Source organism: Polyodon spathula, chromosome 23 (genome assembly GCF_017654505.1).
Source record: "Polyodon spathula isolate WHYD16114869_AA chromosome 23, ASM1765450v1, whole genome shotgun sequence".
Taxonomy (NCBI): domain Eukaryota; kingdom Metazoa; phylum Chordata; class Actinopteri; order Acipenseriformes; family Polyodontidae; genus Polyodon; species Polyodon spathula.
Window position 1 is genome coordinate 10,732,088 of NC_054556.1, and position 26,048 is coordinate 10,758,135.

The 26,048-nt window shown below is 36.8% G+C and overlaps 1 protein-coding gene across 3 annotated transcripts; it reads right to left on the reverse strand.

The window, feature by feature from the left end:
• LOC121298002 (sodium- and chloride-dependent taurine transporter-like) lies at positions 1-25,611 on the reverse strand. Of its 3 annotated transcripts, none has more exons than XM_041224680.1 (14): positions 25,385-25,597; positions 13,752-13,981; positions 13,027-13,161; positions 11,620-11,863; positions 11,091-11,223; positions 10,577-10,711; positions 9,141-9,244; positions 8,891-9,015; positions 7,122-7,234; positions 5,163-5,300; positions 3,751-3,853; positions 2,714-2,814; positions 1,402-1,572; positions 1-588 (listed from the first exon to the last, which is right to left on the reverse strand). In XM_041224680.1, exons 2-14 carry the CDS (start codon positions 13,978-13,980, stop codon positions 439-441), a joined length of 1,881 nt encoding a protein of 626 aa, XP_041080614.1. In that variant the 5' UTR covers position 13,981; positions 25,385-25,597; the 3' UTR covers positions 1-438. The 3 variants fall into 3 exon arrangements, with proteins under 3 accessions (XP_041080614.1, XP_041080615.1, XP_041080616.1); XM_041224681.1 differs by lacking the exon at positions 25,385-25,597 and adding an exon at positions 21,953-22,118; XM_041224682.1 differs by lacking the exons at positions 1-588; positions 1,402-1,572; positions 2,714-2,814; ... (5 more) ...; positions 10,577-10,711; positions 11,091-11,223 and having other exon boundaries at positions 11,616-11,863; positions 25,385-25,611.
• Positions 25,612-26,048: the final 437 nt, after the last annotated feature.

Below are 26,048 nucleotides of genomic sequence, written 5' to 3' on the forward strand. Positions count from 1 at the left end.
CATTATAGGATACTACCACTTTAGCATAAAAACATGATGATTCAAGAGGTTTACGTTCTTAAACACACTGACAGATTGTAATGTCACTGTCAAACACAATACACATTAGTTCATATACTGGAAATGGCCATCCCCCTACCCTAGCCATTTTGATTCCACAATCTACAGAAAAGGAGTAAAAAAAAAAAAAAAAAAAAAAAAAAAAGCCTTTTAAAATGACCTATTTTAAAAATTCTGCTTCATGTTATGAGATCAATGCTTTCAACTACAGCCATAAAAAAAAAAAAAATTAAAAAATAGTAAAACAGAAACAATATGTAATTTCCCCTGTAGAAAAGAAAGGAAATCATTGTGCAGATACATAGCAATGTAAACCTGGTCCTACAGTTAGCAAATATAACATGAAAAGCAGATCTTTATTCCTCTCACAGAGAGCGCTCACATCATGGTTTCTACAATGGTGTGGGTGGGCTTTATCACGCTGTTGTTCCCGTTGGGATCCAGGATCTCGCTCTCCTTGCTCTTGGCATGGTAGTCAGCAGGGCGTGAGCTCGCTCCTCTGGCTGGAGCAGCAACAGCTTTAATACGCTGGGAATGGGAAAGGAACAAAAACGTGGACACTTTAAGATGTCACAGCTGTTGAGCAGTAAACACGTTTTTGAATTATTAAAATTTGGAATCTATCTTGCATTCACTCCAATGGAATGACCAGACGGAACGCACACACTACACTGTGTTGATATTAAGAATTCATCAAGTCCTTTTTTCAAACACTGTACTTTTTATATATAAACATAATACTATGAATGTTATGAAGTGCTGTGCTTATTTCATGCATGTGAAATGTGTATCACTACAGTACTTAATTCGTGGTGTAGCCACTGTTTATCTATAAAACAATTGGAAGACCTGCAGCAAAACTAAAAGAAAATTCCATTAAATCAAGGATTTATACCCCACTATGTTATATAAACTGTCCACGTCCCCATCTTTATATTGTGCATCTTAAAATCACTGGTACTAATGCAAATGTACCCGATGTAAACCAATTTTTAAAAAGGGACAATTTATTGCTGAAAGTACTTGCTTTACAAAGTACTTAATTTAAACAACTGTAAAACCAAAATGTTTCTTGCAAGCAACTTTGAAACCGTGCACTACAGAACACAAATTGAGCCCATGAACCCTTAGACACCGCATCTTTGGTTCAAATTAATTTATTCTGCACCCACAATTTAAAATCATCTTTTGCACACAGGTTTGAAGTCAACCTTGTGCTTTACAGAAGAAGAAATAATGCAGTTTGGGCCTCCCTAAGTCATTTACATACACCTCCTGAGCAGAGGGATTAGTGTTATACCACTTTAGAGAAATAAAGACAAAACTGAAAACAAAGCTTACCTCAAGGAGAGGTCCATCAGACCGAATGATCTTGATGACAACGACCATCGGGATACAGATCATAGACGAAAGAGCCAGGAACCAACCCAGCCCAATTGACCACTCTGGGTACTCATAGACTTTGTTGTACCTCAATGGCGTGTATTTGGCCAAGGAGAAGATAAAGCAACCCTGTTTGGATTAAAAAGGCAGGAAAATTATGGCAAAAAAACTAACAAAAAAAAACACACAAGTCTGTTTTCCCCGTGTCCAAACAACACAAAAATCACCATTTTGATTTAAAGATGCTGTTCACTGCTCCTACTAACTTGGCATTATATCAATTATCTCAGATCATGTCAACTCCTTTATTTAGCAGGAATTGATTTCATGTTTAAAATTGAAATGTTGGAATGACATTGGAAACTGGCAACAGCTCACGACCCACCACTTCCAATGAAATGCATCACCGATACGTTCTAGCTCAGCAAACACAGACTGTATCGCATGACAAAATAAGACAGCCTTTAATGCACACGTTTTGTGCTGTAGCTTGAATGATAAGTGTCAGGGCTTAAACAATTTAATACTTTAAAAGGGTAACCAGGTGTGTTAATTAGAAACAAATATCTGATCACCCATACTCTCAAAAGGATTTTGAAAAGATTTGATTAAACAAACCAATTTTAAAACATCCCTTCATGTTGATGGTCAGGCATCACTAGATTGAACCTCTACAGACCAATCTATATACATAGCAGTGACTGACCAAGGAACTGGACTTAAATGATCAGTGTCAGTGTCAAAAGAAATGTGCTCATGTTGAGCCATCTCCTGTATTGAATGGACTGGTGTTTGTCCTACAGTTTGACATATGACTCCTCCTCTGTCACATAAGGAAATGAGGCAATAGATAAAAACGCACATGTATTTCAGCAATGTCTGTAATTCTATAGTGGCGACACCCACTCAACTTGGCACCACCAATGACAACTGAGATCATGTTCAGCAAAATGCTGAGACAGAAGGGCAAGTCTCTGTCTCTGAATGAGATGCCTGGATCAGCAGTGAAAAAAGGCTGAACCAGTTAATATGTGGGAACCAAGTGGTTTCTGTCTGCAATACTCAAATGTTAAACTCATGTTTTACACAAAAGCACTTTGTTTGAATAAATACCCTAAATTGAGCTGAAACAGAGATAATTATAACTTTCTATAATGAGCCATTTTTTTAAAATGTAATGTCCAAGTAGGGATAATAATAATAATAATAATAATAATAATAATAATAATAATAATATAATAATAATAATAATAATAATAATAAATCTCACCATACAAAGGACAGGGGTGATCACAGACCAGCTCCATTTCATCCAGGGATTTGGTCGGTAACCAATCATGTCTTCAATCGCATCATAGAAATTATCAACGCCTGTTTAAAAGAAATAGAAAATGAACACACAAACAATTGGATTAGGAAACAATACAAGGAGAGACACTATATATTATCTCATGAATTCTATGTGTGTAAAATACACAGTGGTTTCTACACCAAGAGACTAATGTTCCAATGCTTTCCCTCTGGGTCCCAGGTAAAGGTGGATGGGGTTAACTAAAAGTCATGCCAGGATTCAGGTTGAAGAATTAGATTTCCCCAAGTGGCTTTTCCCATTTCTAAATTGTATCTACAGCTCCTGTCATAGCCAGCTTCGTGCCCTTATATGAGCTGTAGTAGCAAATAAAGTTATTTTGCAACAAAAACTATGGACGAACTATAATTAACACAACCTGTACTTCTATATTACTTACATTGCATTTAGAAAATAATATTTAGAGTAATCAATCAAATTGGTTTGTTATGGCAACACATCCCGCACAGTTTAAAAAAAAAAAAAAAAAAAAAAACACCAAAACAACATACTGTTTATTTTCCAATACCAGAATGTTTGCCTAAACAGTTCCATTGTTCACGAGTGATTTAGAACACCCCTTACCCAAGAATCCCTCACTACCAGCGTGATTATCTAATACAAGTTTTGGTACCCATAATTAACAATGTGACTGGTGAGTTCAAGACCGTACAGCAAGGCTTACCTTACATAACAACAAATATCATTATAACACGTTGCGATTCAGTCACATAACAAAAAAACAAAAACACAATTTGGTAAAATTTTAAATTTAAGCTATATATATATATATATATATATATATATATATATATATATATATATATATATATATATATATATATATATATAGTTTTTAACATTAAATGTGACATCAACTCAACATTTCTAAACTGCAGACTATCCAAAGGAATAATGTATTATTGTTCTTTAAAACTGTAGAAACTTTTGACACTTACCATAAACCCAGGCTACAGCAATGCATTCAAAGAATGCAACCCACAAAAGGCACACACCACTGGCTGCATAGTAGTCAAAGAGTTGAAACACGTACATGCCACCCTAAAAACAAAGTGAAAAAGACAAACACACTAAGATCTCTTTAAACAGAACACATATCTTGAAGCTGCAAGTTTTACACAATACAGTACGTTGGAAATGGACGTCACTAGAAATGCTGAAGTTGCACCTTTCATATTCCTGTTTGTTGACATTCCCAGTCTGTGTCTTATCAACTCAGACGTGATCCAGCAAAAAGAGTTCACCCCACCCTCCACCCCCCAAACACACACATAACGGACAACTGCAAGCTTCATGACAAAGTTCCAATTTGGCCAGGGATGGTTTTGTTTATGTAGTGTTGTCTTTATTAAAAAACAAAACAAACTGGTTTTATTAGAACTGAAACACAAGCATAGGGAGCGCTGATGTAATGGAAAGACCAGACCAAGAAAAACAAATGGCATTCCCAGTGTGCAACTAACTAAAAAAAAAAAAAACAAACAAACAAACAAACCAACACCCTAATGTACAGCACACTGGAGACCCACTGTGCTGTTGCTTTAAGGGTAGCAACAGCATGCATTTGACAACATGCCCGGTCTCTTGCTGGAGTTGTCAAACAAATTACTAATGTAAAAAAAACAACAACAAAAAATGGTGGGAGATTCACAAGGAAATTTCTTCAGTCTGTGGTTTTCTTTTTTGTAACTGACATGAGGCAGTGTGCCCTTCCATGTTTGGAGCCTTCTTTTGAAATAAAACTGGACTTCTTCCATGTCTTAAATTTAGTTTTTGTAGTGTCGGAAAAATGTAAAATTATCAATTTTGTAGAAAATCCAAATCAGGAAGACCAAAACAATGGGACAAAATGTCTTTTCAAAAAGGTCTTAACATCATATTGAAGGAAGAAACTGGAGGTACAATTTCTCTTGATTGTGCATACAAATATAGACAGTGGGTTGGTGTTAAAACAAAGGGTAGGCAGGTTACAGCTAACAAACCTAAAGTATTTACTATGCCACTGAATATGTTTGAATATATAATATATGCATATATACCATGTGTATATTTGATATGTAATCTGAAATTGTGTACTTTTGTGGGTATATGTTTGTCATTAAAACGAAAACTGCCGCACCAATAGAAAAAGGTTAACAAACATGAATGTAAAAGTATTTACTATCCTATTGACTTAATACCGCGGAACCTCTATTTATGTTTGTTTGAGAAATGTCTTTTTTGACTTGATACACACTATATATATATATATATATATATATATATATATATATATATATATATATATATATATATATATAAAACACCACATTATAAAATACTGTATTTGTAAGTGAAACTGTGTACTTACATTAGTAACCATAGCGAGCCCCAGAATATAACTGAGGAAACACACTATAGCGATAAAGATTTCCCGCCGGTAACCCTTCCTTAGGAAGGATGGGTACAGATCAACTAATGAAGTGATCTGGCCTTCTACTTCGACAAACTGTGAATACAAGAGAGGAAAAAAAAACAAAAACTGAAACATTAGACTTGGACACCACTCCTGGAATAAAGACCAGGACTGGAATTAATCTCAAGGGCCAGAGTTGAGTACCACTGGTCTACAGAGTACACTGGAGCCACAGTTAAAATGTAACCTTTGGATCAATTCTTTGACAGTATGATTTTTAAAAAAAACAGGATTTTATTTCAGATATAAACCTTACACAGGAAAGACTAAACACCACCAAAATAGGGGTGGAAGAGACCATAGTCTAGGGGACTAATGGCTTGAGATTCAAGCAGACTGAGCAAAGATAATGGCCAAGGGTGCAGGGTGTTTCATTACATGCTAAACAGAATAACGCACTCAGAGCTAGTCCATTTATTAAATATCAGCAATGCGTTCCTGATCTAGTTTTTTTTTTTTCCCGTAACGATTAACTGATTACAAGCTTGGACAAAAAAACTAGCTGTTCTTTTACTGATTATGTTCCAGGATCCTTTTCAAAACCTCAGAACAGGGAATGCATAATCCATTTCTGGTTTAGAAATGTTGATTGCCCATGAGAAAATTGGTTGCCTATTCACAAGTTCCAGGCAAATCGCTGGGCCTCAGCTGTGCTGCCTTACCCTAACAAAATCGAGAAAAGTTCCTTGGCATCTTTGGGGTCAGGCGAAGGAAGGGAGGTCATTAAATGGGCTGAGTAAGGCAAAGGGCCATAGTAGGAGATGTCAACATCCAAGGATAGATCCTTAAGAAAACTGCTTTTTTTGTTTGCATTATAAAAGTACCACTTTCCATTGTGAGCTTTTTGTATGGGACACGAGGCTTTTAAAATGGGAATTTAATAGGATTCCATAAAGTTAACGACCTTTGGATCGGAGACGAGTCTAAACAAGTAACTTTCTACTGATAAACTGATCTCCTTAGTGTTGCAGTGTTGTTAAAAGATCAATATTTTATTTTAGCAGCAAGGAAGCTGTTGTAGCTAAACGAATCAACCACCTTCTATGGGATTACATTAAGTGGCTGCACTCAGCTTCACTCCAAGGCTACAGTACGCAAAAACTCATCCTCCCATTGGACTGAACACTTACCAGGGAGTTTTGTATGCCAAATATCATATTCTACTGGGTGTAAAACTTTTTTTTTTTTTAATCCCCAAAAAGATACTTGTATCCCTTGTACTGATACACACTGCAAGTGCCAAAATGCGCTGTATGTTAACTTGAGATCAACCCATTGGCTTAACTTGAAGAATGATCTACAACAGTTCAGTCCAAGCCCTTATTAGGACCAAAAAAAAAAACACAACAGGGATGACTTAGCACAGTGTAGAATGACACCTAGTTTGAGAAATGGGACATACATAAAACCCACTAAATGATGAAACTGTCAGTGTTGTTTCCTTTTAACCAAGATGTCTTGCCGCTGCAGCAAGTTTTGTTCATGTTTAAACATATATTTTAAGGTTACCAACAGAACAAGCCCACCGATACTTCCCATGCCCATTAGGCGTATAACAATATTTACCTGTGTTATACAGGCTCTGTATTGTAAGTATTCTATCAAGTATACTATTGCTAGGGTTGTGTACAAGAGGAGAGTTAGACGAACGCTCAGTCATGCAGGCTGTACACTGGGTGTGCTTTACATTGAATCAGGTCATGAGCTACCTAAGCTAATGTAGGTAAATATTTAGCTGAAAATTCTTAAAATGAGTATTAATATGATGGGAAATGCAGGGGACACAAGCAACAATCATATCGAGCTACTGTTTCTTTCTTGTGTTAGACACACTCCGAGGACCATCAGACTCACCTGACTGTCGAGGCCCAACAGTAGAAGCATAATGAAGAACAGAATAGCCCAAAACGTGGGCAGTGGCATCATCGACACTGCTTTAGGGTAGGCAATAAAGGCCAAGCCTGGACCTAGAGGGGGAAAAAAAACAGAAAAGGGAGGGGGGGAGGGGAAAGGTAATAAGTAGCTGTCTCTTATTTTAACCTGGTATGTGCCAGCACCATGTAAAGAAAATAAAAATACACACATTTGAATGGCAATTGGCACAAACCAGATTAAAATGTTAAATTTGGGATTTTATTTCATTAAAACTTTAGCAGCAACCGTCCTGTCAAACACATCTGGTCTAGCTGATGTTTCTTGTAACTTCTTTCCAGTGATGTAACTACAGTTAGATTTAAGCAATTAAAACTATATTAAAACAATAAAACAAAACAGATGAACATTAGTTGTTTGCAACTATGACACATGCATTCTGTACTAAAAACATGTAGAAATGAACTACGCTGTTACAATGGAGGCATCGGCACTACACTAATTCTTCCTGTTCCTTTACAGTGTTGCAAGGTTTGTAGAAGTGCCCGTTTACCTTCTCCAGTTAGAGGATGTTGCAATTGTTTGCTGCAGAGTTAAAGTAAGAGCATTCAACCACCCATTTCAACAAAAGCAAAAAAAAAAAAGAAATAAACAAGTACTAGTGAACTAATGTCCCTTTATTTGTGGATCATAATTCCACCAATACTTTCAAATTATGCTGCTATCGCTTTTTTCTATTGCTGAAAAACTAAAGCATTGCTATTTTTCAAAATACAAAATACCGATGTTCAATTTCTTTAAAAAAAAAAAAAACACACTACTTGATAAACACACTAAAACTTATTTTTTTTTGCAAGTTGCAACATGAAGAGAAAGTTTCAAGGAATGCGAACATGCGAAGATGTTTAACTGGTTTAAAAAAAAAAAAAAAAAAAAAGAGACAAGGAAACAAGAATGGTATCCATCTCAGGAATCAGCCAGCTGTTCTTAATCTCTTTTGAGAAATCCCAAACAATACCCAGTGGTTGCTAACAAACATTTACATGGTTCCAAGCAATTAAAAGCACATGAACTGCAATTATACAGCACTAGTTTACAAACGCTTTTCTTTCTTTTATTGTTTTTACTTGGTGCATTGCTAGATGTCCTGGCTGGTTGAACTATTTATTTATTTATTTATTTATTTATTTTTGCTTCAGTCCAGTAACTGGGCGATAAGCTGTCTATGCAGCACACTTACAAAATAAAGCAAATGAGGGGAAAAGGGGAAAAAAAAAAAAAACAGCTGACTTATTTTTTGCATTTTATATATATTGTCGCCTGAATATTTTTTGCAATAAATTATTATATATATATATATATATATATATATATATATATATATATATATATATATATATATATATATATATATATATATAAATAAACTTCAGTGTTCTAATCAAAGTCCATTAAAACGTTACCGGTGTACGCTTGTCAAGCCAATATCTGGAAACAGTTTTAGAAAAACAAACCAGTTTAAGAATTATACAGTACATTCAATGTCTTTTCCTCAGGGGTTTTAAGAATTGCTTCATTTTAGTTTATATCCTTGTCCGTGAATTAGCGTTCACAATGATGCATTTCAGTGTCGTTTTAAGTTTTGCATTTTGGGTTAGGCTTTTCTTTTTTCTTTTTTTTCTAGAAATTGAATTGTTTGACCATCTCCTAAGTAGCAGTGCCCACCATCACTGCTACTGTTACCATCGTACCTGACTCTGCCACATCGGCAATGTCCACCCCTTGCTCTTGTGCCATGAAGCCCAGGACGGAAAATATTGCGAAGCCAGACACAAAACTGGTACCACTGTTCAGGCCTCCCAGCAGCAAACAGTCCCTAAGTTACACATGTCATGGAGTTTGTTAATTAACACAAATGGAACCTAGGTCCCCACTTTTTCTTTTAACCCAACTTATTTACAGCACTACACTCCCTCCCATCCCCACGGGTCGCAAACTTGCCTATAGCAGTTGTATCTGTATTTGTTGTAGCTTCCAAGTGATGTCATCGCACCCAGGCAGATTGCATACGAGAAGAAAATTTGAGTCCCAGCATCTATCCACACCTAAGAAAAACTAGCAGTTTAGTAGTGAAATCCTATGGACAGAATTGCAGATGGAAAAAAAAAGGACTTGGCTTTTGAATCAATGCAACTACAGACAGGCATTAACAAAGGCTCTACTGTGCAAGATGACAGACTCTACAGAGCACAGAAATCTCTGAAGCCATACTGCCGACTGCTCCAAAAACTGACTTATAAAAAATAAACTTGTTACAAACATTCTGTAGAATCCACGCTATTGGTAATATTGCCTGGTTAAAACTTAAATTACACGCCCGGGCTGACAGTACAAAATTAAAGATCAAGAAAAAAATGTTACGTGCACACGATCAGGGTCTTCTATCACCAGATTTGATACTCCCAATAACTTCTGCTGTGTCATCACAAGTTGACATTTTTTGATGACTCTAATACTGTTTGTGCAGGTTCTGCCACTACATTTGCAAAGGGGGCAATTACTCTAGCATCTTCATAGTGTTTTATCCCAGCAAAGGTTTCCAATTCTCCACATTGTGAAAGAGCCCAATGTTGATCTGACCAGCGAGTGCTGACTGGCTGGGTAAGCTGATGGGAATTTAGCAGCAATGCTTCAAGTTACCTCACCCAAACTACAGGAGCAGTTAGTATCACAGTATAAAACAGCCTTCATTTAAAAAAGCCTTCTAAATCCAATCTTTTAATTATCTAAGTAAGTTCACGCCCATTAGATGGTTGTCTCATGAGTCACTTGCTGTATAATCTGTTGATCATTTAATGATATTTGTCTAGGTTAATGGTTAGCTTAATATGCTTCTGTCTTCAGAACCAGGATTCCTCACTACAAAAGATGACGCATGTCATATCTGAGTCATGGAACGAAGGTGAGACAATACAAAACTTTATTCTGAGAAAGGGACTTATGTATGTATATATGTGTATATATATATATATATATATATATATTATATATATATATATATATATATATATATATACACACACACATACACACATACATACATACATACATACACACACATATATACACGCACACACACTCCCAGGCACTAAAGTCGTTGAGAGGAACACGTTAGCTTTCAAGAACTAGGGGATTCAGATTAAAATGTCTGTGTAATGGGCAGTGCTGTGTGATACATTGCCGTTAAGGATTCTGAAACAGTGAAAGCAGTTACTGTATTCTTCAATCTATCTAGATAGGGCTCCAAGTGTTTAATCATTAAACTGTAACTGTTGCTACTGTAGAGACGGTGCTTTTTCTACGTGAGCAGTTTGCTTTGCCTATAATATTTAGCACCCCACCGGTAACTGAATAGATCTATAAAGCAGGGCACCTACCTCAGGGTCTGCCAGGCGGGAGAGGTCTGGATAGAGATAGAACTTGATTCCCTCAGAAGCTCCTGGCAGAGTCACCCCACGGATCAACAGCACAATCAGCATGACAAAAGGGAATGTTGCAGTAATGTAAACAACCTGGTCAAAACACAGAAGAAATGGAAATCACTTTGCGCTGAAGGTTTGCAAGTTTCAGTCGTACGTTTACAAAATTGCAGCTCACCGTACTAAAGTACCAGACAGACTTGTAACAACCCGAATTAAGCACAAACCTTGGCCAATCCTAATGTTGCCTTCACAAGGTATTCCAAGATGTGTGCTGTTTGAGGTACATGAAACCAGCCACGTTTATTACATTGGCAATCTTCCTGGGGGTGTGTTAATAATCTGGTAGTGGAATGCACACTGAAGTATCACATGTTTCACCCTCTTCTCCTTTTTTGTAGCCACTGGTGAAAGTCTAATTTCTCTTAATTTACAGTACCATCTTTAAAAGAAAAGGGAAAAAAACTCTCACCTTCCCTGTAGATTTGACTCCCTTCCAAATGCAAAAGAAACAGATGACCCAGACAGCCAGGAGACACAGGGCAAGGTCCCACTTGACAATGCCTATGTCATCAATGCCACTGGAGATGCTCAGCACATTCCGTCTGATGAGAAAAAACAAGGGACCATGTGTAACAGTCTGGAGTAGCCACAACATCATGGACAGACATAAGCAAAAACGTACAGTCATACCGCATTAAGACCAAGAGGTTTCATTGAACCAATTGTTTTATACATTTTAAAATGTGGGTCGTTTTGCCCTTAAATTACATTCTGTCTAAAATGAATGAAATCAATTAAACTGTGTCATTTAAGTATTGCTTTCTCCAGCGACTGGAAGGCTAGTAAGTATTATTGTTGCAAAAAAACCCACCAGCTCCTGCTATATCCAGTCTAATCTGGTCTGTTTTGCTTCCTATTTAAATTGTCCAGGTGTTGCCTTCTATACTGTACTGTTTGTAAACCAAATAAAAGCAGAAGAAAAAGAAAGGGCTGCTTACTCCCAGAATTCAGTAACTGGTGAGGTGAAGTTGTTGAAGTTGGTGAAGTTGGCTGCAATCAAATGGCTCTTGTTTTTGCGGAGGGTGTCTTCGATGCAGTTATCTGTATTCCAGGAATGACTGCACTTGGCCCAAGGCAGTTCAGGTTGAAAGCACTGGAGCAGGTAATACAAACCCCAGGCCAAGATAACGATGTAATACACATTCAGCAACGAGACGATCACAATAGAAGCATAACCAATACCTTAAAAAAATAATAATAATAATAATAATAATTATATATTAGTGGCACACAAAACTCTGCCTTTCTTTATTTGAATAAAGAAAATGTAAGTTTACTTGGAACACACACACAAGTATCAAAACAGCAGAAAAGCTTTAAAGTTAAATGTAATTTATTCTCCCTGTCATCTAGTACTCTCATTAATCATCCTGTAAATAAACAGGATAATAAAATATAAAATATAGTGATGTTGCTTTACAGCAATAGACTGGCTCCAAGTGACCCTCTGATTGACCATTAAGACAGACGGCCTTGCCAATACAGGTCATTTGATGATCCTGTATAAAGCAGAAGTTCCCTCAAAAGGGATGGTGTGTAGCCTGAACTGAGGCACCTGAAAATGAGCGAAGGTGCAAATAACCATCTGTTTACGCTCATATTTTCACACTTATTCTGTGACGGACTGACAGCCACTTCAGCTGCAGTGGATTAGCAGACAAGCTAATTAACAACTGGACCAAATCTGCAGACAGCTCTTACTGGGGGTTTTCAACTCTGGCAGAATTTTTTTTTTTCTTCAATAATCCGGAGCATCAAGTGGACCTTGGCCATATAAATATAAACAGCATCCTTTGATATATTCAACACATTGTTGTGTGTGTTGATATTCTAAGCCAATTAAAAGAAAAAAAAAATCACCACAAACCTAAACAGGATTCTACATTTAGAAAGGGTTTTAAGATGGTTTAAGAGACTGCACTGTGATGAAGTTGGGTATTCAGGACTCAGAGTCTTGCCATAGCTACAAAGTCAAATGGTGCTGAGGGTTAAACATGCAGCTTGCCATGAGGTCAAATGCCACAGAAACCTAAAGAAATCAACTTTCACCACCTCCTTTTACAGGTAACAATTACTACCTTGTGTGTGTGCTGTTTTTACTGGGTACACTCATGGTTTAGCTTGACACTGACATCTAACACTGCTTACTGATAATACCACAAAAAGCGAATTATTCACCAGATAAGGCTGTACTGTATATCAAGCTGTCTTTCACATCCATTTCTCTTCTAGGAAGTCTAACCTTAAAAAAAAAAAAAAAGCTTCTAGGTCTGCTTTCAATCCCCAGGCCTGCCCCTGATGTCTGTTTTTTTTTTGTTTTTACAACTTATTTATAGAAAACATACCTGTAAAGATGGGGCAAAGCTTTTCCCAGCAGGTAATTCCACCCTGAGAGGTGTACTGGCCTAAGGCAACCTCCAGGAAAAACACAGGCAAACCTCCACCAAACAGGAAAATGAAGTACGGGATGAGAAATGCACCTGGAGATTTGAAAAGACTGCAGTGTTAAAACAGAATGGCAGAATCTCCACAGTGAATATTAATGTTAGTACTGGAAGTCACTGATCTCTGTTTGATAACAGCATAATTTCTGATTATAGATTTCTTATGTAGTAAATATTCCACAGTTATAAAAGCATGGTGATCTATTCAATTTACATTTATGTGTAAATACAATGCTTACTCGTCACGGTTAAAAAGACACAACAGATAAAAACTTGTCAAACATATCATCTACGTTATTAACTACATTTCCTGATTCTAATTGCAAAAATAAAATTGAGGGCCTACAAGAAATAAAACACAGTAGTTATTTGAAGACCAACAAGCAATATATGCTTTTAAAAGAAGACTGCTGTTGTCTCTGCCAGGGCAAAGGGCCAAGAAAACAGCCAGTGACTGTGACTGTGTGATCTTGTGTCAACATCCAATTTCCAGACTGAAGCTCAAAGGGGCACAGTGCTCTGAGTTTAATTTGGTTAGTTGTGTGAATTTCAGTTCTGCAGTAAAAAATAAATAAATAAATAAAGGGCTTATTTAAAATTACAAAACAAAATGAAAGGATACTCACCTCCGCCATTTTTATAGCAGAGGTATGGAAAGCGCCAGACATTCCCCAAACCGACAAAGCCGCCAGCTACGGACAGGACAAAGTCGAGTTTGCTCGCCCACTTCTCTCTCTGCGGATGTTTTCCTTCCGCCTCATCCTCAGGCCTGGTCCCGGGGCTCTTCCCAGGAGACGGTTTCAGGGTGTCCTTGTGGAAATCCTTCAGACATTGGAGCTTCTCCTTCTGAGACATGCTGTGTCGGAAAAAGAGAAACAAACACAACAGCCTTCAGGTCCTGAAGAAAAGGCATTAAGCCACTGTTGAACGAGTAGCCAGATCATAACGACTGACTCCAGTCTTCCACCTCCAAATGCAAAAGGCATAGTAGCAAACCAATGTAACTCAGAGTCCTCCCACTAATGCCAGCAGGAAGCCGGCTCAGCTGTATATATAGATGACAAGCCTCCCCCCGCTACAATTAGGAATGTCCCAACATTCTTGTAGGAGTATGAAGTTGTCTCAGTCTTTCAAAAAGTTATTAATCCATCATTTATGAAAGGCTGTTCGCACCACTTTCTTAATATATTGTTTGGTATAGTAGGTTAATTGACATCAATTTAAAAGAAACTGCTTCTTCCTGTACAGTTTGGATATCAAAACATCACCACTTCAATGACTGCTTTAAAAACAAAATTTAAAATGAAAAAAATAAAGACTTGTATGGAAATGACTATAGAATTATACATAGAACATATGCAAAACTATTGCTATCGCACACCATCAAATACCAGTTTATGGTCTCCCTGGAGATCCAGGACAATACTTCCAGTCAAAAACCTATGCCAAATGTACAGTACAGTGTCCTCAAATTCACAGGACTGATCCAATATTCAAATTCCAGTTGCATCACCGTGAGCCGCAGCAGAAGCTTCCCATGTTGAAGGCAAGACGCCACCAATCAGAAACGTCTCCCATACTCCATCTAGCATTGTGTTTTTACAGGTGCTGTAGACTGCTTTCCATCAGACAGTTGTATGAATCAGACTAAATGCCTGGTTTAATAGACTACAGAGTGGCAGGCCATAGTAATACAGTATTTTACCAATACCATTAAAAGTTAGCTGTGTTCTTAAATAACCACATATCAGATTAAAATCTAAAGAATGTGACACTATGGGACTCGCACCTTTTGTTCCAAAGTGCAATTTATAAAATATCTGTTTGCAATTTCTATAATGTTTGTAAACAGAGGAACGAGGGGAGCGCTAGCAAGCAGTATGGCAGAAATGTTGGAAACACACTTAGATGTGTTCTGTTTTAATTAAAGTTATGTTTGCACTGCACATTTTGTCAAGAGTCTGGGAAGACACTATTCCAAAAAAAGGTTTATTACCAACTACAGTTTCAGATTCCCTGTGAATAAACCGTGCCAGAGCCCAACAAACCCTGCCTTAACGAGAGCCGTCTGGTACATCGTTTCAGAATTAAATACTTTTATTTTGAAAGGCATTATTTGAGTTCTGATTGCCAAGACAAAAAGCCAGAAGACAGCTGCTTAGCATTTCAAAAACAATAAATGGTACAGACCACCAAGTCAAAGAATGGACATTATTAAAATTTGTACTGAATCCACGAAAAAGTGCAGAAAAGGGGACAAAAGTCACAACCTCCATGTTGCACCCAGTTCAGAAACAAATTATCCGGCCTTGAAGGGAACTTGGAAAGTCATGTGGAAGGCCTTTCCATGTGACAACCAACGTCCAGTGACAAACACGTTTTTGAAGCTGCATTACTCAGAAGGTTTTTGGCTCATAATTTCCCCCATGTCTCTTGGGGTACTTTGACATATGCCACACAGCAATAAACAAATTCCAAAGCCAAATACAAGACCGCTCAAATGAAAAAAACAAAACCTAATCTCACTACTACTGCCCATTGTAGGTCATATTCCTTAAGCATTGCTTCAGGTTTACAATTCAATTCATCATACTTGGTGAGAAAAAAGCAGAGCAAATCTCTACTTGAGCTCTTGCTTAAAAACTTCTAAATTTCCTTAGCCACAATCTTTCATAGTTATACTTAGGCTTGCTACTATTTGATTTGTATTTTTTCTTTTTTTCTTTTTTGCCAAATTGACGATAATATCAAAGTTTATTTTTGAAAATTTACATGGGTTTTTTTTTTTTTCGATCTTTATTTTTCAATTCAATTCAAGCAAAGCATGGGTTAAATCGACATTTATGTTTTAAAAAAAATAAAAATAACCCTCAGACTTTTTATGCCATTAAGAAACGTCTCATTTAGAGAAACTCCTTTATCATATTCAACATGCAACAAAACCATGGTTACCAACATTCTAATTGAAATAACATTTGGTCACAGCAAAGATATACCTTGTAAAGCTAAAGTTCCTACACAACTTAACAAATGGTTTCAAATAAACCATAGAAAACACAGCATATACTGTAAAGCATATTATACAGACTTTTATAGCATGCATTTACAAGTAAAAATAATATGCATAGAATAAAACATTAGATAGTTGAACAGAATTAACTTGCACTTATTCTGAGCTCTGCCCCTCTCCTGCTTCAGCACTGCTGGACTCACTGGAAGCAAAGGCAGAGACTTCAGCCGTCAACCAGGGTATTGTGCACAGTATTCATGAAGTGTTGTCCTCTTGCGTCCCATTTTCAAATCAGCCCCAATTACCTACACCTTAACCTGCTAATTTCAAAGTAGTCATTTAGCACTGCTTCAGCCAACGAGATCTGTCAGAACAGGATGAAATGACTGACAGTGAAACTACACTAGCCTATTAAGGAACCACTGAGCTGACTGACAGCGACCCCTAACCATTCAGAGCGGAAAGGAGACGGGACAGACAGCAAGTATGCAAACTGCACAGACTAGAGATCGCTTCTTAAAATTATTATTTTTTGGTAAGAAAATAAAAAAGCGAGTGGTTTTACAGATGTTTATCCTATATAAATGTATTTCAGTCGAAATATTTTGGGAATTCGACGTTTAACAAGCTTTACTGATTAAAAACTAAAAGTAGGAAGCCTAGTTATACTGTACCCCTGACTAAACTGTCCAAGGCTAGCCATAATCTTCCAAGCCAAACGAAAGTTAATACAGTTCATTAAAAAGAACAAAAAAGAAGCAAAGTCTAATTTCCTTTCAGTACTCCCTAATCCAGCTGTTACAGATGCTGCTTCTCATACTTCCCCTTGAAAATACAAGTTGTCTTTCTGTTTTCCTCTGGCTCACTTCCTTTCAGCAACACTCCATTTCAGACTTTAACACTGTATTTCACAGACTTGTGTCATTCCAATTCAGCAAAAATATAGCTTGACCTGCACTTGATTTTTAAGTTTGCCATTAGATGACGGATGGCCGAAACCAGATGATGCAAATCCCAAAACAGAACAAGCATTTATTTTTCAATTTTGAAGCAGAGACTTATACTGCATAACTCGTTCGCAGAAAGCCTTAAAAAAAAAAAAAAAAAAAAACCACCACACACACAGTGACAAATCATGTCAATTTCCCAAAAGTGGAAATACATTCAAGCTGTTAATAGGAATGTTTCATATGGGCAGGTAAATCACTCATCACCTCTTACCAAATGCAGTTTCTTCTAAAAGGCCTTTTGAACTAGCAGGTGTTCTGTCAGCCCCACTGGTGTGCATATTGTGTTATGCTTTTTCAAGGGCTGCCATATACATCCATTCCTGGAATTTTCAATGTTTGATACTAATATTCACTTGGAACATGCAACACAACTGCTATCTTTTTTTTTGCTCTCTGGGGGGCGATGTGTTAGCTTGCTTGCTTCTTTAATTCTTATGTCAGCTTGAATAATGCAGTCGTTTTTTTTTGGATACATGTAAAACACACATACTTTACATATCCACGACTGCAAAAGTAAGTTATCCTCTTTTTGTTAATGGAGTAAACTGCTTACTGTTAAATGTGGTGGCTTTTCTTAAAACACCGGCTATCTGGGCAGTGGGCTAAAGCTTTCTGTATCTAGTAGACCTTAAAACATTGATCAGTCATCAGTCAAGTGACTTGTAATGCCTGAACTACTTTAAACATACCGTAAAATAGCAACACAAGGGGCATTAACTTCTAAATGCTGCTGCTATTAACTAACTGGGACTAAAATAAGGGCTCATGTTTGTAGCCTTGGCACGCAACAGAATCGCCAAGAAATATCGGAAACAATTAGTTTGCAAATATGCAACTGCAGATTTGTTTGCAGCAAGAAACTTGTCATACGGACTCAAGTTTGCTCTCCTGACCAATACATCGGTCCATGTTTTTGTTTCAACCAGTTTTTTTAATTTGTAAAGGGTTCTGGTGATGAGGTTCTACAGCAATCGTGCACACAGTATCAGTATGTGCTTTTCTTTCTCCTGGGAATGCCTATATTCCACCAAAGAGTGCCAAATTAGACAATTAAAATATATGAATATTGCATTTTAATGTGACAAGATATATTTTTTGTCCTTTTTATTTTCCTCTGTCCCATCAACTTCCAAATGCACTGCACTGTTTTAAAGACGCAATGAAATGCACAATTAAAAATACAGATTTACACCACTGACTGCAACACTTCCCTCACAGTAGGTACACGCGAGTTAAAGAAATGAAAGCTGACAAAAACAACCAACCACAACCACAATTAATTACAATCTGGAGATTGGGCACAGTTCACTAGACACTACTGTAAATTTCCATTTACCAACAAGGAGAAGCTACTGAATAATTAACTCTGTATACATGAGCTTTAAATCTGGAACCAAGTGAAGACAAAGTCTGCGGAAGGTAATCCTGAACAGTTGGCTATGCTAATCTTCTTACATTTCCACTACAACACTGCAAATGCAAATCCTAACATTTGAAAATAATAAGCCTTATATATTGTCACATGATACAGTGACAGAAACCCATTATTTTGGTTTGAAAAATGCCCTCTAATAAATTTAAATGGCGGTTTTAGTGTTGGTGTTTGGGAGAAAAAAAAGCTCTATTTTTTAACTAGGGGGAAAAAAAAAAAAACCTAGAGAAAAATAAAAACAGGACAAATAAAGAACGTCACAGTTGACCTGTGCATGGACAGGAACTAGTCTGTTCTGCATGCAGGAAAGCACTGTGTATGAATCTGATACCACTGCGTTCTTGTATTCAAATTCATTATTTACTGAATGGTTTCCAGTGGTAATCCCTCGCTAACCAACAAGAAATCCTGCTTAAACATAATAACACCCTGCAATTCATTATATAACAGACTTCAGTAACTGGGTGGATAACATTAAGCTGTGTGAAATGCCAGGACCTGCTAAAAATTCTGCTATCCATTACAAGTCATTTTAAAACTGAAATTGGTCCAACAGCCCCAAGCTATACATGGTTTTAATGCCTCTAAATCTGGTTTATATTTTATGTTTTTATATTCACATTAAAACTGGATTGAACATTAAGGAGATTTATCTCACTTACCAAAGAGTGTTGGTAGGGAAACAAAATAAATCAAATCCTGCAAAGACAGAACTAACAGTAGATTCAAGTATGAAAGACATTATTTGATGAATTAACAAATACCTTCTTCAATATTAACCCCATGGGTGATCGGACCATGAAACATTCAATTAGGTTTGAGCTAAAAGCATGGTTTTACCAGAACTACCTGATTCAGCAATGACCTAGAACATGTCTCTCCATGGTAAAGCATGGTTTTACCAAGAACTACCTGATCCAGCAATGACCTACACCATCTCTCTATGGTAGGTAACTTAACTTACAAAACCTGTTCAGCAACATCATGACATGATATGCATCACTACACATGGAATAGTCCTGATAAGGTACTTTGTTTAATAACTGACCCTAAAAGGGAAAATTAAAAAATGAGACTGGGACACCTGTATTCATGCCAACCACAAACTGCCACAAACTGCATTTAGTCATCATTCATTAACTATTCAATGGACTACGTGGTGCACAGCCACACACTATATCATTTAGTGAAAGCTTCATGACTGATACATACCCATATTTAAAATCAGGTGATTTTTCCCAAACCTAGATGCGATTAGCTTGCTTAATCAAAGGAAAATCAATCTCACTAACTTCTTGATTATTTATGGATAGATAAGGGTTTAATTACATTTTAAAAAAAACTTTACTGCAGCTAGCTGACTGTATCCAATTTGGTTACAATTCATTTCATTTGTAAACTTCGAAAAGGGAGCACGTACTCTGAACTCAAATACACAAAACGCATTTAAAAGTGGTTAAGGAAGCTGCAAGCTGTGTTTTGTATTTGTGGCATACACTTAGCTTGAAAAAAAATGTGTGTGATAGCTCAGAGTTGAAACAGAACTGTGTCCTAGACTTTCACGATATGGAGGTTGATTACAGGGATCAGTTGACAAAAATCATCAAGCTATTTTAAGATCTATCACACTTTTCAGGGAAACATGTTGTCTTTCTATAATTTCTCTTGCATGTAATATTTTAGATGTAATTATACAGCATGTGGAAGATGAGCGGGACCACCATCACAAAGCGCTTTACAAGACACGAGACTAGGGTGTGTGAAGTATGCATCAGCTGCAGAGTCGCTTACAACAACGTCTCACCTGAAAGACAGAGCACAAGGAGGTTAAGTGACTTGCTCAGGGTCACACAGTGAGTTAGTGGCTGAGCTGGGATTTGAACCTGTAGTATATCCATATGTATCATTACCATAGCATATTAAGAAACAGTGTAGTTCTATTGTTTAGTGATTAAGCAGGTAGTACAACCTTTCAAGATAACATACATCCATCCATAAACCGGGAAGATTAAAACAGATTTCACTAATATCATATTCATTGAAGCTGCTTGAAGAATGAAATTGCATTACAGTTGTTCAAACATCATACATGATGTACAAAGGATCTCTTTCGGGATTGCACACCTGGCTGTGTGTTCAGAGCCACAACCACAGACTCCCGTTTGGGTAGTCCCACCAATCAGGAAACTAAATTAATTGAAACCAGAATCAATGAAACTAAAAAAGAGGAGTGTAATATTACACAACTGCTTTTCAAGTTTTTCGATTAAAAAAAAAAAGTCCTATTAAATTTTAATTGGTGTATGTACATATTTTATGAGAAGGGCTAAAAACATGATTGAGTCGTGCAAAAGCAAAAGTATTGACATAAAACATTGTAAATCGTACTTGAGCTTTGTGCATGCATAATAACAAAAGATGTAGCAGGAACTTAACAGCCAAACACATGCTTCGGTAACATGCATCCTTTAACAAAGCAGGTTTTTAACTGGGATAATATGTTTCTATGCATCCATCTATAGTACGCTATGGGCTAGATTCTCAATGCATTTTCAGCAAACTGTCATTAACACGATTTTCCAGAAAGGAAAAATTCATCTGAATAAAGTTAACAAAACCACAAATAAAAAAATTTAAAAAATGAACATTTATTTAGGGGCTTGTAAGTGGTCAAAGGGTTTTCTAATGGTAAATCTAAAACCTGGTATAATGATTTGCAGTGAAAACCTTTGAGAATCTGGTCCTAGATGTATCCATGTAAATGTATCCATATATCAATGATACAGTAGCCATGGACAATGCTGTTAAAGTGGGTTGCTATTCACAAAACAGCGTGTGTCAATGTATAAAGTGTTAATGCTACACAACTGTGACCAGTGTTTTGTCTCATCTGTGCAAGATATCCTTGGAATAAATGGGTACTGCATCATGATTTATTGTGCACTGAGCTAAGCTAGATCAGTTGTACTTTAGGGGTCAATATTTACTACTTTATTTGTGTTTGTATTTCAAAATACCAAACCTGTATCTGACAAATAAGGATATTGGTTTAGAAGTGGCTTTCTAACTTGACAAATCAATTGTATCCAAATGTTATACCTTTTTTAGTCTTGTTGCTATGCAAGACTCTGTAACCTCTATCTAACTTAGGAATATAGACCAGTCAGGCCACATGCCAGACATCCTTCAATTGTCTCAAACAAGCTAGTTTGAACCACTTCTGTATAAACTCATTTACTCATAAGAAACATTAAAAACAAGCTCCTATGCTGTATAAGTTGACACGTGCAAACCTTGAGAAATGCCATTTACTTGTCAATGCCTGCACTTGGTTTTGTAATAATTCGTCGCAAACAGCTCCTTTGCAAGTATTACCTGTCAATGCCTGCTCCAGTCTCAGCAGAAGGTGCAGAGCACACCTCTGCTATGTCAGCTGGCTCCAGCTTTTCCTTTCTTACAGCAGCTAAATGCTTGCCCTATTAGCAATAGGGAAGCAAGCTGCTACTGTGGCTGGTAAAAGGTCCAAAAGAAAAAAAAGCTGTCAGTATCCCTAGGATTCAGATGCAACTTGAAAAGCTGTGCTCAGCTGCAAGCTTTAACCCTCTAACAAACTGGGGGGTTGGACAGCACAGCGTCATCGTGGTGACACAAGGACTCTTTTGAGACAGAAGAATGGCTATTTTGCCAAACCTACTTCTCTCCTTCACCACTTCCCAAAAAAAGCAATGGAATTTATGTAATTACATGACATCACAGACTGTATGTTTTTTTTTTCTTTAATTAATTTCATGGCATACTAAACAGTAATCTTTAAAACAGCTAACATTTTCTGTGGTTTGGTTTGTCTAAATCAGAGTACGCTTATTAAAATTAATTTTAAGAATATATATTTTTTTCTTTTTTGCTATAGCTGCTTATGCTTCTTTACATGTTAAATATGTTTGAAAGTAGAAAGACAAAAGCTCTTTGAGCATATATAAAAAAAGAGAAGTGATGAAGTGTATCAACACTTAAGAGGAAGTCTACATGTACTTATCCTGGATCCCCTACAGTTATATATGTTTTAGACCAAAGCTGCGGGAAATGAAGATGTTTTCTCATTTTTGTCAGCTTGTTGTTTCTTCCCTGGGGCCACTGAAGTTGAGACCTCCAGAGTAGAAGGTTAAATAAATAAACAATACAAATATCCTCTCTGCCTCCACCCAGACTGCAGTCTAAATGGGATTCAAACCACTTTACCTCGTGATACTTACTTCTGCATTTCCACAATAAATAAATAAATAAAAGTGAGGCTGCTTTTTATGTTTCTTATAAGTCTGACCTTTTCATAATTGAATGTTTTGACGTTCAGAAATATCTATATATATATATATATATATATATTAATATTATATATATATATATATCGTATATATATATATTGACTTAATTATCAAAACTGAAGCATTTCGTCTAAACAGAATTAGCTAACTGTGGCAGTGTTGTTCCTTTGTTCGTTAAGAGTCATTAGTGGGTTGAATGTTTACATTCTCAATGTCTACTATTCAGACCAGTTTTTCTTTGCATTTTTTTTTAATACACCAGCAGGGGGAGTACTAAAAACTGCAATGGAGCATAAATCCCTCAGGATATCCCAATGCAACTTCAAATGCTGGGCTGTTTTTTTTTTCAAAATTAAAATTATACTCCAATCACTGAGCACAGGAATCAATAAAATGCACCATTTGCGGGGGAGGGGCGGTGGGTGACAGATGTACCTTACTACATAAAAATGCTAGTTTCACATATCCTACTTCACCGCTTAAAAATAGGTATACCAAGATTTGCGATCAGTGTAGTATGAAGCAAAAAAAAACAGCCAAACATGAATCTATAACTAAGATCTGTAGTTTGACAACTAGACCACCAAGCACGAACTCACGATCAAGCTCAACCTAACACACTAATGGTAACAGGAACCAGCACAGCGTCTCGCTGCAAAGTCTTAATTTATCTCATACAGCACACAAGCGTCTCTATTTCTACCTTCTGCACTGTAAATATTATTTAGTTAAACTACTGCAGTTGCTCAATTACTTGTATAAATAGCCTGTGTTCTGGGTGAGGGGGATACCAAATATATCTCGGGGGGTATCTGTGCAGTACTCAGTGCAACAGTCTGGTCGATCATATAGTTTTGTTCATTAACTGCAGTGCAACAACAGTGGATTAACAGGCACTGGAGTACAATAAACACTTCTTCCTTCCAAATCAAATCGGGTAGGGCATGTGTTTTTAAACCCTTGGGTCTCTATCAGTAGTTGTTTATTGTGCTCTCTGCTTGCACGGACGCTGGCACCAATACAGCCCATGTCAATATACATTAGTGTAAATTAACCAGAAAGAAGGTCCAGCAGTAACAACGTTCTATCTAATTTCATATAAAACACAAATATTAAAAAGGGGGCACATGCCCGTTTATCGCACTGTTCATACCGAGGTTAAAAACAATAATCACCCGCACAAGAATCCGACTACTGTAGACAAAGCTTGCATTTCAACTGTGTTTTTTTTTTGTTTTTTGTTTGTTTGTTTAAACATGCTCGGTGAACAACAATTGACACGAAACCTTTGTGTGTTGTTTTGTTTATACCTGATCCTTGTCAGCTGTGATGCTACTTCAAGTCTTAGCAAAACCTAAGGTTACATTGCGACTGTTAACATCCCAAACATATTGCGCACAGTTAAGACAGTGTACTTGTTCGCAAAGTTGTGCTCCAGACAAGGAAGCAGATTCATAAAAATGCAATACGCCAAAAAAATAGATAAGTAGAAAAAAAAAAAAAAAAAAACACATAAATAAAAACAATAGCCCACGCACCAGATAACAGAACATTGAAAATGATAAAAAAAAAAAAAAAAAAAAAAAAAAAAACAATATTATCAACACACGTCTGACCATCATTCATATGCTATATACCCCCGGTTGCCTTCAGAAAAAGCAGAACAATGACGGGCGTTGGTAGGAACAGCGTTTCTTAAACAAAGCAGTCAGTTTTACACTCTCGTCTAAGATCTCCAAAATAAAATGTATTAAAAAGGCATACAAAAACTGTATTTAAATACATACTGTAGGGAAAAAAACACCGTGGAGAAGCCAAGACAAATATAATTCACATCACACAGCTGCTATCTAAACCCGGAAAAAAAAACAAACAAAAAAAAAACATTGACAGGTTAATTTACACACACTGCCTCTCTGGGGGTCTGGTGCACACCGCTGTAAAAATAAACGAATACATGGTTTTAATAGCTTTGTGAACAAAAACATTGCTGTTTCAATGAAAGACTCTCGCCCATATACCAACACCGCCTTGGAAGCTTCCTTACGAAATGCAACATTAAAAAAAAAAAAAAGTTTAGTAGTCCACACAATATAAATAGGTTATATGGTTACATTATGTCAACTTGAGGTAAAAATATTAAAGAAATATCCGCTGTGCAGTAGATTACCCGCCTTATTAGCTACAAGAGAAAGAAAAAAAAACGAGTAGTTTTTACTAGTACAAGCTAATAAGGTTCTTCATTCAAATTTAAAACAATACAGCATCCTCAGAATCTGAGGCGGAAATCATCCACAGACACATAACGGCAGTATGTGGCGCAAAATAACGATGATCAGAAAACACTGAACACTGAATCGTGGAACATAATGACAATAATAATAACGATAATGACTTCCAGCCAATTAAACACATGTGGAAATGAAACAGTCCTTTGCATTGTCTCCCCTGCATCTGTTACACAAAGGTAATGTGCATTTCTTACCTGTATTGTTATTTCCTTTTTATTCCTTTCAGTGTGCAGCCCCTTGTCTCTTGTGCGACGTCTCAGTGTTGAATAAAAGAATTGCAAGACTACATGTAATTTATAAGCTTTTTCTTTCTGACCTTTGTCTCTTAAAATGGGTGACCATTATAGACAGTAGCATGAGTGGAAAAACACCAGCCCAACAGCCTACATGCGCAACAGATCTTCTTCTTAAAGAGGCAGTAGCCTGAAAATAACCTTCGACGCAACGTTCTCGCTTTCACTATACAATGTCTTGCAGAGACATAGCTGCGCCAGGAGAGAGAACCGTATAACCGCGCATATCTTGTTTATATACACACACATACTCCGTTTATGCCATTGTCTGAAAAGAAAACAACGACTAACTATGCATGGTAAATACCCACTGTAAAACGGATTTTACGCATATGCACTGTTTAAAACCCTAACTGCAATAGTGCAATACAAATAGGTGCCGACGGCCGTACTTTCTCTTCGGTTAGGTTTGTTTTAATCGTTTCAATTATTTGACATTGTAAAAAGCTGGGTTCTATTCGGTAAACCTGGACGACTTTTAAGACTTAATATCGTTTTGTGTATGTTCCACTAATTAGGGCTGATAACGTGACATGTAGCTCAAATCAATTCGCTTATCAAGATA

Bases quoted from the DNA above. Each gene is read 5' to 3' on its own strand.
- LOC121298002 (XM_041224680.1), bottom strand. From the start codon at position 13,980: ATGTCTCAGAAGGAGAAGCTCCAATGTCTGAAGGATTTCCACAAGGAC. The intron at 13,162-13,751 runs GTGAGTATCCTT...TCAAATCTCCAG, and splicing joins CTGCTATAAAAATGGCGGAG to GTGCATTTCTCATCCCGTAC. The intron at 7,235-8,890 runs GTACGATGGTAA...TTCCCCCTCTAG, and splicing joins TGCCGATGTGGCAGAGTCAG to GTCCAGGCTTGGCCTTTATT.